At 42.2% G+C, this 15235-nt stretch overlaps 1 protein-coding gene across 2 annotated transcripts in view; it reads right to left on the reverse strand.

The window, feature by feature from the left end:
- The window catches only part of LOC148840394 (microtubule-associated tumor suppressor 1 homolog A-like), a 56668-nt gene that overhangs the window by 10808 nt on the left and 30625 nt on the right, over nucleotides 1-15235 (reverse strand). For both annotated transcript variants that reach the window (XM_088918679.1, XM_088918690.1), the window contains 2 exons: nucleotides 12330-12547; nucleotides 4507-4573 (listed from right to left, as the gene is read on the reverse strand). In XM_088918679.1, coding sequence (XP_088774805.1) covers nucleotides 4507-4573; nucleotides 12330-12547 — 285 coding nt within the window. The remainder of the gene's footprint in view (nucleotides 1-4506; nucleotides 4574-12329; nucleotides 12548-15235) is intronic.

The raw sequence follows: 15235 nt of genomic DNA on the forward strand, positions 1-15235 counted from the left end.
TTGTTGTCCTCAAGACATGACAAGCCAAACTTTCTAAAAGATTGGTTTATTCCTGCCATGTTTCACGGTGAAACAGCTGTTTATTACCGATCTGAAGCTCAGACAAGAAAAACAATGCGTTTAAATAAACACTCTGGCTCAGCAGTAAAATTCCAGACCATTCCCACATCAAACCTCAAATCCTAGTTGATTTAAAATTATGATTTTTTCAATTGTTAAAATATCTTGTCCATACTTTTTTTACAACAGATTTTCAGTGCAGATTACAAAATATATATATAAAATAGTAATATAGGCTGAACACAGCAGTCTTTTTAGTGCTAGAAATGATTCTTTGTGCTTATTCCTCACTGTTTATAGTCGGAGCTTTCTTTTTTTAAAAAAAAAGACTGATCTGGTAAATTTTGCTAACTTGATGTGTAGAAAATAGTTCTACACAGTTCTGTCACATCCACTTGTGTGTGCTTCCCTACTGACGCCCAGTTTACCTTTGCTGTTGATTATCCATTAGTAAATATAACCTCACCCAGGACTCTCTCCAGCAGAAGAGACATGTTTAGTATCTGCCACTCTCACCTGCAACCTCAAACCTACCACTCGACATACAGTGTGTTCAGTAATACCACGAGGACAATCACAAGAGGTATGTTTCTAAAAGAGAAACAAGCTCTCGAAAGAAAGCTTGTTCCTTTCCCCAGGCACAATAAACTGGAGATGCTGAAGGCAGGTGGGAGTAATTCCCTTTACAGCTCACACAGTGGGCAACCGAATTCATAGGAAAACGTGCTCATGAACTTCAACATGACCTAAAACAATCAGATCACGATGTAACCTATATATACTAAGGCAATTTCTAAAACTAGAAAAATGCTATCATATGCTGTAAACAAGCAAAATGCCATTACTATGGAATTTAATAAAGGTAACCATAGATATGAGACTTTTTCACCTGCAACAGAACATTCTCTCCTGGGATCTTTAACACAGTGTTCACGCGTGTAAGGAAATATAGGAACAGCTGATGATGATGCTGATATTCCGCAGTATGCACAGTGCAATGCATCCCATGAACATATATAAACATGGGTATAAGTTCTGCATATATCAAGCCAGATACATGCCAGAACTGGTACAACACATACTTAACTGTAAGGTGTAACTTATACTGTGCATACAGTACTTTAATCAAAAACATCTTCTGATAAATCAATCAGAATAGAAGGGTTAGTAATTATCTCCATCAATTATGCACTACCTTTCTGTGCATCACTTTGTGTTAAATATGCTGTTTTACAGAAGGCAACACTACTTGTGTACTTGTAACAAAGAGCGCTTTTTTCCCCAATATTATATAAGACTATAGAAAAGATTCTTGCATTCTTCCTAGATTTTCAGATCTTAGCAGAACAGCTCCAAGACCTCTGATTCTGTGATATGCCATGGACTGAGTTTACAGCTGGGTTAGTTAAAAGTTTGAGGGCTGGTTTTACACCCCCAGGATCTACAAGCTCTAGACTTTCAACAGTCCATCCGCTGTCAGACAGCGGTTTATACTCGGTGAAGGTCATGACACCCTGGAGCTCAGGAAGGACGAGACCCGGGAAGAGATGCATGGCACACACTCGGGGACGATTCAGAGACAATTATATAGCCAGCATTCCTCTGGAAGACGGGGGGGAAACTGCAGAACCAGGCAGACATGGCAGAAACTGCACTCGGAAGGTGCCCCAGCCTGAAATCAAACCCAGGACCACAAGAGCTGCGAGGCACAGTTTTAGGTAAACAAGAACTAGAACATTAGGCAGAGCGAGATTAGTGCTCAAACCACTGAACGAAAATTAGGGGATATAGTATACCACACTACTGGACACAAAGTGTCAAAGGTGTCCAGAAAAATGAAGACATTATGAAAGTGGAATGCCTGAGACTCCACAGGGAACAGCCGGAAGAGCTTCTCAGATCAATAATCTAACCGATATAACTCATTAACCAAATAACCTTCTCTCAGCTGGAACTGTCCTTGCCAGCTAACCCCACAGGGAAATGCACCATTCAAACAGAGCAGCCCGGGTCTCCCTTACAGTCAGAAGTTTTAATCTGTGCACAGGGCAGCAAGAAAATGACTGAGGGAAACAGGAAAGTAACATGAATCTTCAAAAAACAAGAACATATAGGACTGTAACTTCAGAAATTTCTTTAACTATTATCCACAATATGAATGGCTCAGCAATCCCTAAAACCACCTAAAAGGTATCATGTACTGAGAATATTTCGTTTGCGAGATGAATCAAAAACTAACAGTACAATAACTCCAAAGGAAGACGCACAACAGATTTATCAATCTATTTTTAGTTGGGAAATTTCTCTATGATTCCCAGTTGGGTATTGACATCAGCTATAAAACAGCCACCATTTCACAAGAAGAGCTTTGTTTCAAGAAACTTTGAGATACAACAATTACACACTAGTTAATTAAATCGGTCCAGCTTGGGACCACATTAAAGTGCCACTGTTTATGTAACTGCAGTATCTAAAATAGAAGAGCTTAAACAGGCCTAATACACGATGTATTTATCACATGACGTGTAGTTTAAATTTGCTGAAAACAGGATAATGAACAGAAACATTCCCCAACAGCTGCACACTCTAAACAAAAAAGTGTCAGTATGTGAGAAACCAGGAACAAGGAGAGACAACACTGGAAGTGAATGGGAAGTTTGATGGATCTATTTTCTAATTTAAATATAAAAACTGTCTTGAGGATGACAGGCAAGTGGGAGCATGTGGAGGAACTGAAAATATTCTGATTACTAATATCAGCTTGGAAGTTCTGATTTTATTTGATTCTGAAGTTTTTGATTTCGAAGGACTAAAACAGGTGTTATCAAAAATATAGGGTGTGTCACCTGTTATGTAAGGTGCAGTTTTAAAAGTTATTTGCATTTAAGATGTTGGAATATTTCTCTGTGGCGTGGACGTGTCCTGCAGCAGATCGTGAATATAGAAGTAACTCACCTTGCAGTTATTCACTACATCTTAAATGAAACAAAGAATGAGCCTTGAATGCATGACAGCAGGATAAAAACATTTTCATGTAATGGAGCAATTTTGAAGTGTTTTAAATTCCTCACTAAAAGGAGTTCAGCTTTCAGGCATATGTGAATCACAAGGATACACATCAAGTTGTGGCATGCACACCGACACATTCCGCAGATATCTGTACGAAAGGTTATGGGTCATTTCCAGGCTCATTAACCAGAGACACAAATACAAGATGTTTCCTAATGATAAACTGCAAAGCAACCGATACTATAAAGGATATTTTCAATGTGTTGCTTTGTTAAAGAACGTATCAGTATCTGCAAAGTATGTTAATCATATCAAACTGAGATGCTTAACATGGGTCACAGGCCTGATAATGTGGGGCTGTGACAGGGAGAGTTACTCAGAAGTAATGAAGCCTTGCAGAACAGAAACCGTAGGCTTGGACAGGAGCCAACAGAACTAAACTGTCCACACTTTCAAGCAAACCAGATACCAGAAAAATAGGCTCACGCTTAAGTCTGAAATTGGAGATGGGTTGGCAAAAATGTGTTGTGCATAGAATAGCATCAGTGTGTTTCCATTTCAGTTACTTCAGCAGCAAGAGCAGGGTTCTCAGGACTGTTTTTATGCGTCAGAAGAAGGTGTTGTTGAAACAATGCACACAGATTAATTTGTGCAATGTCACATTTCCTCAGGCCACAGCAAGTTTAAAGTGTAAGGGTATAACCTTAGCTTTAAAACACGAGATGGTGAACTGGTGAATTTGGAGTCTTTAAAAAAAAATAAAAGGCAATGGATATTATCCATTATACAGTTTTAAAGCCTCAGTGAATCATGTATTTTTTCATATTCATCATAACTTGTTTATCTCATGAATTATAATACTGAATAAAGTTGTCCACCCCAATGACAACAGTTAAATGTCACAAGCTTCTCAATAAGAAAGGGAGAAAAAAAAAGATATGAACTGATAAACCCCAGAGCCTGTTGCTGTCAAAGCACAGGGCATTCACTGGTATGACATTCTTGTGCTGAGGCCCCACTGGGCTGAGACAGGGTAGTGGCAGGGTTTCTGAGAGCTAGGGTCAGGCTGACAGGTCCCAGGGGAATTCAATGCCAGAGTGATCTACCAGACCCGCAAAGCCAATAAAATCATCCAACAGCTCTCCAATACTCTTACATCGTTCACAGAAAAATGGCCTTCTGCACCAGTCAGAAGCAGGCACTGCCCCACATAGGAGAAAGGAGAATCCCGCCCCAAGAACTGTACAGCTAGCATTTAATCGATTACCAGACTTGTGACTGCTACATAAGCTAATTAGGCCTGGACAGGATTTACCTTCTTTTCAGCCAAAGCCACATGACAGTTTTTAACTTCTGCAGAAGAAAATAAAACTACGCAGTCACCCTCTTACTGAAGGACGTTTCCACACCTTTTAAATGTTTTAAGTTTTTCCTTACCCAGTTCTGACCTCAGGTTGACGAGCTCCTGTGATAACTCTTTACGCTGCTTCAGGGCTTCTTCACGCTGTGAAAGGAAACACTTGTTACTAAGTAAATATTTTAGGGATTACATCTTTGACCAGATTTCTAGCTATAAGGAACTACAGACGTTTGCCAGCACATCTCTTCAAAAAAACAAAATCAAAGGTTTTACAGCCACACCTGTAAGGCAGGAATACTATTGACACTGAACACAAAGAAACCTGGAAGCTGGGAGTTTAAAATTCCTGTTAAAATCATTATCAGCTTGCACAACGCTGTCCATGTTTATCTCTCTTCATGACAAATCCTGACATCTAAAATCCTGTAATAAAGCTAAAATTTGGAGGAAATTCACTTAAAGGTTAAAAGTCTAACTGCAGCGTACTTTGGCAAACAATGTTAATTTACACTAGATCAGGATATTAAACACAGACGGACAGCTACACCCCTTCAGCCCTCACTACTGCACTGTGTTGCATTTTGTTTGGTTAACAGAAAATGGATTAAAATACTGCGGACTGCAGCAAGGAAATGACATTTGTTGTTGGGGTAATTTTACTGGGCACAGCAGTCTAAAAATACTCCGCATCCGACATCTGGTTGAGAGACAAAATGTTCAGTAAATATGAAATGCACATATTCAAATATCTAAATAAAGGCAATATTACCTTGAAACATTTGCCATACAGAACAGCATTTTTTTTTTAAAGCTGGAAGGTTTATAAAAATCCTTTGTTGTTGCTCAGTGCCACAGCAGTTTGGCATTTCCAGTCCAGCTGTGATGAGGACTGTGGCACTGCAGGTAAAGCAAAGAAAACCATCCCCTCTCTCCAGAACAGCACTTCTCGCTAATAAAGCTGTTGGGGAAACCAGCACTGCTCATTCAGCATCGGGCTGCAGCACCTCAGCCAGATCCAGCCTTCTCTCAATGCAGAGAAGGGGGGAAAAAAACACTAAGTCACCCTTAAAAACAACTCTCCCTTTCCTCTGGAGGCTGAGCACCAAGTTAAATAAAGTCAAGATCCTCCAATCCACAATGCACTCATGCAACATCACGGGACATTTAAATTGCTGCTGTTAAAAGGTTCAAGAATATTTCCCGACTGCCATTCGATTAAAAAAAGAAGAGGTCAGGAAACACAAACCCACATAGATAAAGGCGAAACAAATGGAGCAGCCACTTAAGGTGAAAGAGTGCGAGCATCCAGCGCCTTGGTCCGAGCTTAAGCTGCAGTGCAAAACAAAGAGAAGAAGTTACCGTTTTCCCCGCACAGGCAGTATAAAGGCACGCTTTGCTGCCGGAGCAGCCCATGTCCCCGGCTCCACTGCGTGGAAACTACGGCACACGAGTGCAGGTGGAAACTCCACATCCAAAATGGGGGGGTGGGTGGGGGGAGGAAACTGGTCCGTCTACATTTCAGAGACTTGCAAAAGTAGCTCCATTGGCCCTTGACTCTCACTGCTGCTGCTGCTGCTGCGCTACCGCAGCCAGCTACCGTATTCTTTCTGAACGCAGGGCCCTTAGAAAAACAAGGCGGACCCACGCATGCCGAGCCAGCCTGTGATTGCTTCTAAGCCACAGCTCCTTTGCATGTGAAAAACAGGGAGTCTGTCTGACACTGAGCTGATCGATCACCACTTACTGAGACGCTGCCGCGACGCCGGAGGAACACGCCCGACCCTCCTCACAGATAATGGGAGCCTGGCTCTCATTTCTCTGCGGTGCAGCGCATACAAGTACATTTCTCTCTCTCCCCCCAGCTCGAAAGCGTGGGATGCTTTCCGTCGCTAGAAACGTTTAAAGCTCCCCCCCAGTCCTTCATATTCTTCATACGTGTTGGGGGGAAGAACAGGCACCGCCACAGTATTTGTGACAGCCACCGTCCCATCCGTTTTAAGTCACCGCTGAGGCCGAAATAATCCAGGCACAAAAATCTCATAAAAAACTGAATGAAGGCCAATCTGTCCAGGCTTGTTTACAATCGAGAGACAACCGTGGAAGTCAAACCTGAAACGTTACCATCAATATGTTAATCCTATATACATGCAAATCCTTTTAAAGTCTTTGGAATGGGTTTCGGTCCAGTCTAATTTAAGGGGTCAGTTCACTTTCTGCACAAAATATCCTTTTAAAAGGACACGGACACGTGCTTAAAAAAAGTCTTGCGCTTTGTAAGTGGAGAGCACAGCTGCATTTAATTTTTAAAAGACAAACGCTGACATGCAGCATGCAGGCTTTGCAACTACAAGAATGAACAGGGCATTCTGTCGCGTACTGCCCATCGAAGCGACCGATCAGCTGTTTATCACATCTGTTTACACAGCATGACGCGATAACTGAATCAGGACTATCGATGAAGCCACTGTCCTCATGAAAGGGATTAAAGAGCAGATCACCACCACACCCTGGAGGACGTGTCCATAAATAAAAATCCGGCAGAATTTTCTTCAACTTGCTTCATGAATCACGTCACTCTCCTTTCCCGTCAAACTTCATTTCATTAGAAATATTCCCCTGTACTGCTTTTCCCTGGGCGGCTCCAGCTAAGATTCCCAGTATCACAAATCATTTTTTTTCCTGCTCTGGAAGTTTAAGTAGAGACAATATCATGAAGAGAAAAAACGGGTTTTCTCCAGGACTAAGATCAGCGAGACGGTAATGTTCCTAAACCACACTGCGCTCTGCAATTGCAGGCAGGGTAAAAAAACACATCACCTTCAGTATTTCTGTCCTTTCAGCTCTGGACCTTTAACTGCAAGGCTGAGACTTCAAAACCCGAGTGGTGTTGTACCACTGAGGAACGTACGTCATTCAGACTACTTCAGAAAAAAAAAAGCAGAATAAATGAGTACTATTGTAAATTACTTTGGATTCAGCCTCATTATTATTATTACTATTATTATTATTAATAATAATAGCTGGCAATAATGTCTACACAGTAGCTTTGTCAATTGAAGTATTTTTTAAAACGGCCTAAGGCAGTAAGAAAGGTGCTAAGGTAAATATTCCACTCAGCGCTAACAGGATCAGCCAAACAACTCGCAGGTAATGTGGAACTACTCTGGACTTTCTTGAAAGCTATGGCATCAGCAGGATAAACTGTAGAAAATTAACACTTGGAGCACTCTCTTGCAGTGACCCCTTTCTCCAACAGTAGATACTACCTTTTGAAATGTTAATCGATATCCAACGTGCTAGATTACAGTTGGTGCCTCAGTCTTGCACGTGTACATACTTTACATTTATTTTCCTCTGAATTACTCTTTAAAACTGGAACATGACCTAATGGAGCTAGCAGTTTAAGTGTCTGCAGTGTTCTTGTTTTACTAAAATGCTGATCCTGGTTCGCGTCAAGTTACAGTGATAGTGATAAACATTTCAGTTGAATGTCCAAAGCCCTACCTTATCTTTCAGGACTCTTATCAAGCCATTAAAGTCTTTGAACAAATGGCAAGTGAAGAGCAAGAAAGGGTATTTTGCATCTAAGCCTTAATCACACATGCAGACTAAAAGACCTGGATACAAACTGTGCCAACTACCGAAGAGCCATAAAACCTATACATATGCATAGTACTCTCATCTCAAAGCCCCTCAAGAGAGCTAGTACATTAATCAGCTCGCTATGATGTAGCTGCAAGTATTTGAGAACCTTAACTATCGGAGGGAAGACTTCTGCGTTAAGGCATGTAGAAATTCACCTGGGAAGTTTTAGCGAGGAGAGAAAAATAACTCACAATCAGACAGTGATTTAATGCAGCAGCCTGAAGGAGAACTGTTACAGCATACAAAAGACTTGTTAATGGGCAACTGTACAGTAGATGCGTCTCTTTCACCCCGATAGCAAGCCTGAGGTTGAAATTGGGCGAGTGAGCCTTATAATGGCGATTAGCAAAACACCCAGCAGAGCCAATTTTTTTTCAGTTAACACTTTTATTGAAGGTAAACAAATGCAGCAGTAATTTAGCACCTTGACAACTCCCTCCAACTACGTAAAATGAAAGGTTCAAGCATTCCGTTAAAACTGTTACATGTGCAATCTGGCAGATTTCCAGGTCCTCGAGGGGAGATGGAGATAGCAGGGGAGCTCTTTGGATGCATGAAACAGGTAGAACCAGCAGCTCTGACACTGTCACTACCTCAATGCTCACCCTATGGAAACTCCTCTCTCGGAAGGTATTAAAAACTGCACTGCTCGGGGCAATGACTGTAAACTCCAGGACTTGTTTCACAATGGCTTTCAAGTCGCACAGTTGTTTATAACTGTTGCCGATTCTACAGTATTAATACTTTTGCCTTCAGTCTTCACCAATCTCGGTCTAGAGACAGGACTGAGGAGGTGAGTGCATTCATTAGCTAGCAGATTAAGATACCGTCACATAACTCCTGTCAGCGTTTCAGACATGTTGTGAGATCTTTAAGGTCTCTGACAATCAGTTTCATGAGCTTCTAAAATGAAACTAACTCGCATTTCAAAACAAATGATCTGTACATAGTGTTATATTATCAGCATGTAGTATTTCTCTTTGGAAAGGAGTTTAAAGGTGTAATCAATATTAACAAGATACTGTATAATTTAAAAACAGCATCATAAACATCACCTTTAAAAAAATATATTCTGCTAAAAATGTAATAAGGAAACACCTCTGTATAGTATGTATTGTGGTAGTACGAATGCCATTTAAGTATTTTATGGCGTAATGGCTATAATTTCAAAGTGAAAATATCACTTCTGATTTTGGCGTGCCAAGTTTCTTCAGGACAGTACTTTATACGAAGGAACAGGGAAAGGTTTATTCCTGCTGAAAAGAGAAGAAAAGAAACCACGTTTCAGCTGTGGAGCCTTCTTCTCTTCTCTTGAGGAGTCTTCTCTTTCTCACACCTGAAGAAGGCTCCACAGCTGAAATGTCGTTTCTTCTCTTTTCAGCAGGAATAAACCTTTACTTGTTCCTTTCCAGCCTACGCATGCGGACGCAGCTGCCTACTTGGAAGTATTTTATACAAGCACTATTACACAATTCTTCCCATGCTGCTAGATGATAAGAAGTCAGTTTAGACAAAACTAATATAGTCCTTACATGCTAACAGCCCCCAACAACACTCAGAACAGGTGGCTGCAAGTGGAAGAACTCCCTGCTTCATTTTATCTTACCCTAAAAGAAACCAGGATTTTCACAGCAGCAGCCATGCCCGGCTGATAGTGGCCATAACTGAGCAACAACACAGTACATTCAAAAGCAACAGATGACAGGGGATTTAAATTCAAATACAAGATTAGCTATTTACCCCTTGATGGTTGTTTTTAAGGCTTTGACACATCCTGAAAATGCCATTCACAGCACAGAAGTAACACCACAAGGATACAAAACTGGCTTTTAAGACTGCACCCTGTATTTAGAGACTTTAACTGTGCCATTGATTAAAGGAATCTTGGAGATCTGTCACTTTGGATATAGCTATCTTAGTCAGAGATTTCCTCTCAGATCTTTAAAATACCACCTGTGTAAATGCACAAAGTCATGTCTTCTTTTCAGTTCGTCATTTATCTTGTTAATTTATATATTTCTGGTCCAAGTACATTCTACATGATAAAATATAATCATCAGGCTTAAAATTAAAGGCTAGCAATGTGTCTCCTGAGTGCAGAAGACTATACTTGTACTTTGAAGCCAGAAACATACAAGGTAAATGAATGTACTGTTGTGTCTGTACTGCAATCTGGGACTCTCTCGGTACACTGCTCCCCTCAGTGCTTTCTACAGTCCGTGTTTTTCACCACTTAACCAAGGACAATTCTATAGTTAGGCTACTCCAACATGACTAAGGGGTCAAAAATAGCACCGTGCCCTGAATCTCCTCCAACAGCAGCACACACTATTGAAGGTTAACAGTCAAAACAGCAAGTAAGAGAACTGAATCAGAACAAACAACAGCGAGAGGAAACATTTCAGTACAATGCTTCATCTAAAAGACATCATGAGCTAGACGTTAATATACACACAGAAAAAATGAATACAACTCAAAATATATTCTAGCATGTTTACACAATACTACATGGAGCTAATTTAAGAGCTTTAAGAACTGAATAATATGTTGCAACAACAGACAATGAAGATGTGAAACCTCTAAAACAAATTCAGTAACTTAAATCTATAACTCACATGAGACAAGTTCTGCATATCATATTTAAGCTATGGATACTGATGGTTTATCTAAAAAAATCCAAATGGGATTTTTGTCCTTGATCGAATTCACTTAAGAATTTCAATATTAAACCACTCATGAGTGATGAAATTCCCCAACTAAAAAGGGGCTTATATTCAGAAATGTGGTTTTATAAATGGAGCAAAGTAATTTGGGATTAAATGGGAAAATGAGCTCTGCCCTATTCCACATGCTGGGGGAGCTTTAAGTACAGAGGCAAGATTTGTAGACTACATTCAGGAGCAGAGCTGGATATTCACTGTGGTGAATGTAAACAGCTGGAAGGAACTGCAGACTACTTCGCAAGCTTTGCCTTAGAAATAACACTGGAGCATTTTTAAAGGGTAACTTCACTGCTTCTATACCCACACACTATATATTCCCAGCTCTGCTTGTCACTTAACACGGTTGATATCCAGGCACCAGCACAGACGTGGTGCCTTCTCCACTACTGAACGGGAAACACTTGCAGTGACAGAAACGAAACAATGTGCGATGACAAACGAACATTAGCACATCAGTACAGAACACCACGACTAATATAGCACTACTACCACTGGACAGCAGTAAGCAAAAATGCTCTAGTGCATGTCAAATTAATTCAGAGAGATTATAACACTCAGAAAACACGCGCTGCAATAATTCTCACGCCACCCAATCGGTGCTTCTCATAATAAGTCATTTTCAGCACAGCAACCCTTGTGAGGAGACACTTCCTCTCAAGAAGCACCACCCTTGAGTGGTAAATCGCCTGAATCTACGGTTTTACATCAATAAATTAAATCCAGTTTCACAGCGGGCAGCAGAAGGGCCTCAGTGACTCTGCAACAGCATGAAGTCAGCAAAATATACTTTTCACCCCTGGCAGATCGGCAGTTTCGTTGAGTAGAAAACAGACATATAGGATGTCTTGCATAATAGCGTTTTCGTCCTGCACGGACAAAAAAAAGGCATGTGGGGAATGTGCAACTCTCCAGCCAAACATGATCTCATCTCCCTCTGCCGATCGGGCCTCACTCTTAAAGAAACACTGGCAGTGAAAGACTTGTGTTGTAGCAACAGCATAACAAAATGGCAGGACAGAGGCAGATGAAAGCAAGCAGGCCAGCCAGCAAGAACATCTGACTCAATGACACTCTCTGGGGAAACTCCAGTTCAAAGCAGGGCTTCAGCCATGACAGGTCATCATCCGAACACGCCGAGAGAGACAAGAAAAATCTGCTGCGCTTTGAAAAACCTGGCTCTGTTATCTGCAACGTGCTCGACTGAGGGAACAAAACAAAACCCAAAAAGAGAGCAAGACTATACATGAAATGTGTTTGTCAACTAGGTGAGCCTCTTTTTTTTTTCCCCCACCCGCAGATAAGAGGGGTGAAAAGAAACAACTGTTTTCCAAGGTAGAAACACAAGTGTCAACAAAAATTAACTAGAAAACACTCCTCCGGCAATTGCAACAGAGCTGTCCAGACTGTGAAGCCAGCAGCCTGTGCGCAGGCTGCAACCACAAGCAGCGCTTCACCCTGCGAGATCTGGTCTACAGACCGGGCAGAGAGAGACAGAGAGAGAGAAACCCGGCCCAGCCTGGCCGCGTGCTCACCTGCGCCAGGACGTGCTGCACCACCAGCGCCACGGCCTCGAACCTGGAGTTGCTCGCGGCCAGCAGGGCCCTCAGGCGCGCGACGCGCTCGCCGCTCTTCTCGCACTGCGTCCGGTAGTGCGCGATCCCCAGCGTCCGCGACTCCGCGGGCAGCAGGTCGGGCGGGCCGGCGGCCTGGGCGGGCCGGCCCCGGGGGCTCTTCTGCCGGGCCCGGTCCACTGCAAGAGAAGAGCCGGTTAGAGGGGCCGCCTCGTCCAGCATCCCGCCTGCGGCCGCTCCGTCTGGGCTCGCGGGGACCCGGGCTCCCGCCCGTCTAGCAGGGCATCGAGACCGGCTCCTGCATCAGCTGATCCTCCTAACTGTATTACGACGCGCAACAGAGCAGCAGCCCGACCCCACTGGAAGCTCTGGCAAGATTTATTGAGCAATTACAAGCCATAAGGTAGCTTCATTTCCGTGCGCATAATGGAACCACGAATGAGATTATCTCCATTTCGACAGCGAATATTCCTCTCTGCGGACGCTGCTGTCAGTGCTCCTTATTTTAGCAGAGCCCCGTCACAGTGGTTTTGATTTACATCAGCCTTATAAATATAACACTGGGGGCATCATAACGGAATGGATTCAGCTAATAGGAGTGTTCGCACTCCGACTGGAGAGCAGAACCACAGCAATTTGATCCCGTTGACCTAATAGTAATTAATGAAGGTTTCCCTTCAGCACGTATTAATGATCTGTTTGGCCAATTTGAGCTTTGCATAGCGTTTGTGCCGTCGAAACAACGTGCCGATATCAAGCAGGTCAAACGGCAACATTCAGACTGAGATAACTGAACAGATGAGATCTTCAAGTCAATAATAAAGAGGGTTCCCTCTCCTGCTGGGAAAACAGTGGGTGCAATCGCATACACTGGCATTCAAAACTGCTGGGTCACCCGAAAAATCTGAAAAGAAATACATCGAAGAAAGGAAAATGCAGCACATTATAGTTCGTTACTAAAAATATTGACATTTGCAGTAATTAGCAGTTGCTTTAGTGCACACTTTTATTAAAAATTCTCTTGCTCCCTTGTTAGCAATCAAGCTCCACGTACTATATGCCTTCTGTAAGAAAGCCTCTGCACGACCATTTCCCACTGGTCTTCAATGTCAAGGAACATTTTTATGCCATTTGCAATCTGAACATTTTTATCTCATCCTGCAACAATTCAGTAGGGTTAAGCCTACATGAATGCTTCCCAACCACTGAGCAAGAAGCTCAACCAGAAGTTGATTTTTTTTTTCCTATAGATTAAAACAATTAAGACTTAACTGAGCAATGCATTTGACATCCCAGTTATGCTGAGAATCAGACGTCGCATTCTGGGGAGGTATAACGCATCACTGGGGAATGAAACTGAACAAAAGCCCACATTCACTACATTTCCAGTTTAAGCACTTTCAAAATAACCCCAAACCTTCATTTTATCTACTCCCCTTTTTACCGTGGGCAGTAGGCAACATTTTCACTGCCTCTTGTTCCTCACACAAAATGCACCATGGTTTTCCCTCACAGAGGTCTATAACACTCCAAAGCCGTTTTGTCTTTGCACCCTGATGCCCATTCTAGCCACTTTCTCAGGAAAGGCTGGTTTGCTTGCAGCTCTTTAGGTCTGAGACCGTTTGTAAAGTTTCATCTTCAAGAAACTGATTTATCTAACTCCTTGGACAAAGAAAACTCTAATGAATTAAAGAGGAGTTTAGAAACTGATACTTGGACTTTCAAATAGTCTGTCTTTTAGGGCTTTAAGCCTTTTACTATGGCCACTTTTGTTTCCTGCCAGAATGTCCAATTCCTGATTCTGATTATGGCCTTCACTCCAACTGTTCTGCGTTCCAAAATGTTGAGCTACCCTGCAATTTCTCTTCGAGAACGGCATTCTTCTAGAGAGGTAATTATGGATACAGAGCTAGCTATCTTAAATCGACATTGTCAATGACTTCCGTTACATTCCTGCTTAGTACAAGCAGCGCGCCATGGAGAACTGTAACATGAAACCTCAGAGCTGCTCAGTCTAACAGAAGACAGCCGTCAGGAGTGAAGTACGTTTGTGAAGCCACAAACCATTCCATTGGCCACAGTCTCACAAACGCCCCAGGATGACAACATGTAGGTGAAGGGTTTGTTTTTAAAAGCAATAATGACCTTACATGCACAGCTAAACTAAACCTAAATTATATTAATTTGAAAGGAAAACAGAGGTACATGCACTAGTATGACCTGTTTGGGAGTTCAGACCCTGTGGAAATGGTGTGTGATCCATTTGAACGAAATATGAGCATTACCAGCGCAAACACATTCAGACATACAAAGAAGCGGACATCTCAACACGTGTGGCACACAACAGCCTGAGTATGTGCTGGTGTGGCGGCAAGAGAGGATGTGTTCAGGAGGAAAAAAAAAAAGTGATCAATTGTTGCTCCGTTCATCTGAGGTGTCCACGTGCTTTCGGATGAATCGATGACTTACAGCAATTCCTCCTATCCTGGCCGGAATTCATTCACATGGTGCAGGAGTCCCAGGGATTTTGATCACTAGCTCAAGTGTTTTCCAATTACTAGATGTAAGAAAGAAGCTTGCTTCAACTTGAGCTTTGAGAAAGACCAAACAGAATCATACTACCCCTTTAAAACCTCACATGAAAAACAGCTCCTGCACCACAGAGCCCCATCACAGAAACAACGGGATACTGTATTGCTTTGTTCCTCCCACCAAAGAAGTATCCCAAGCTCAGCCTGGCCAGAGGTACAAGCAGGTTCCCAAGTACCACTCTGCTAGGGAGGTAACAGGACAGTGCCAGTTTAAATGGCAATAGGGTATGAATACATAATCCCTGATTATGTTTCTTACTGTTTTTTTCTCGGTCA

The sequence above is a fragment of the Atractosteus spatula genome, chromosome 1, assembly GCF_055471065.1.
Source record: "Atractosteus spatula isolate fAtrSpa1 chromosome 1, fAtrSpa1.hap1, whole genome shotgun sequence".
In the NCBI taxonomy this organism is placed as follows: Eukaryota; Metazoa; Chordata; class Actinopteri; order Semionotiformes; family Lepisosteidae; genus Atractosteus; species Atractosteus spatula.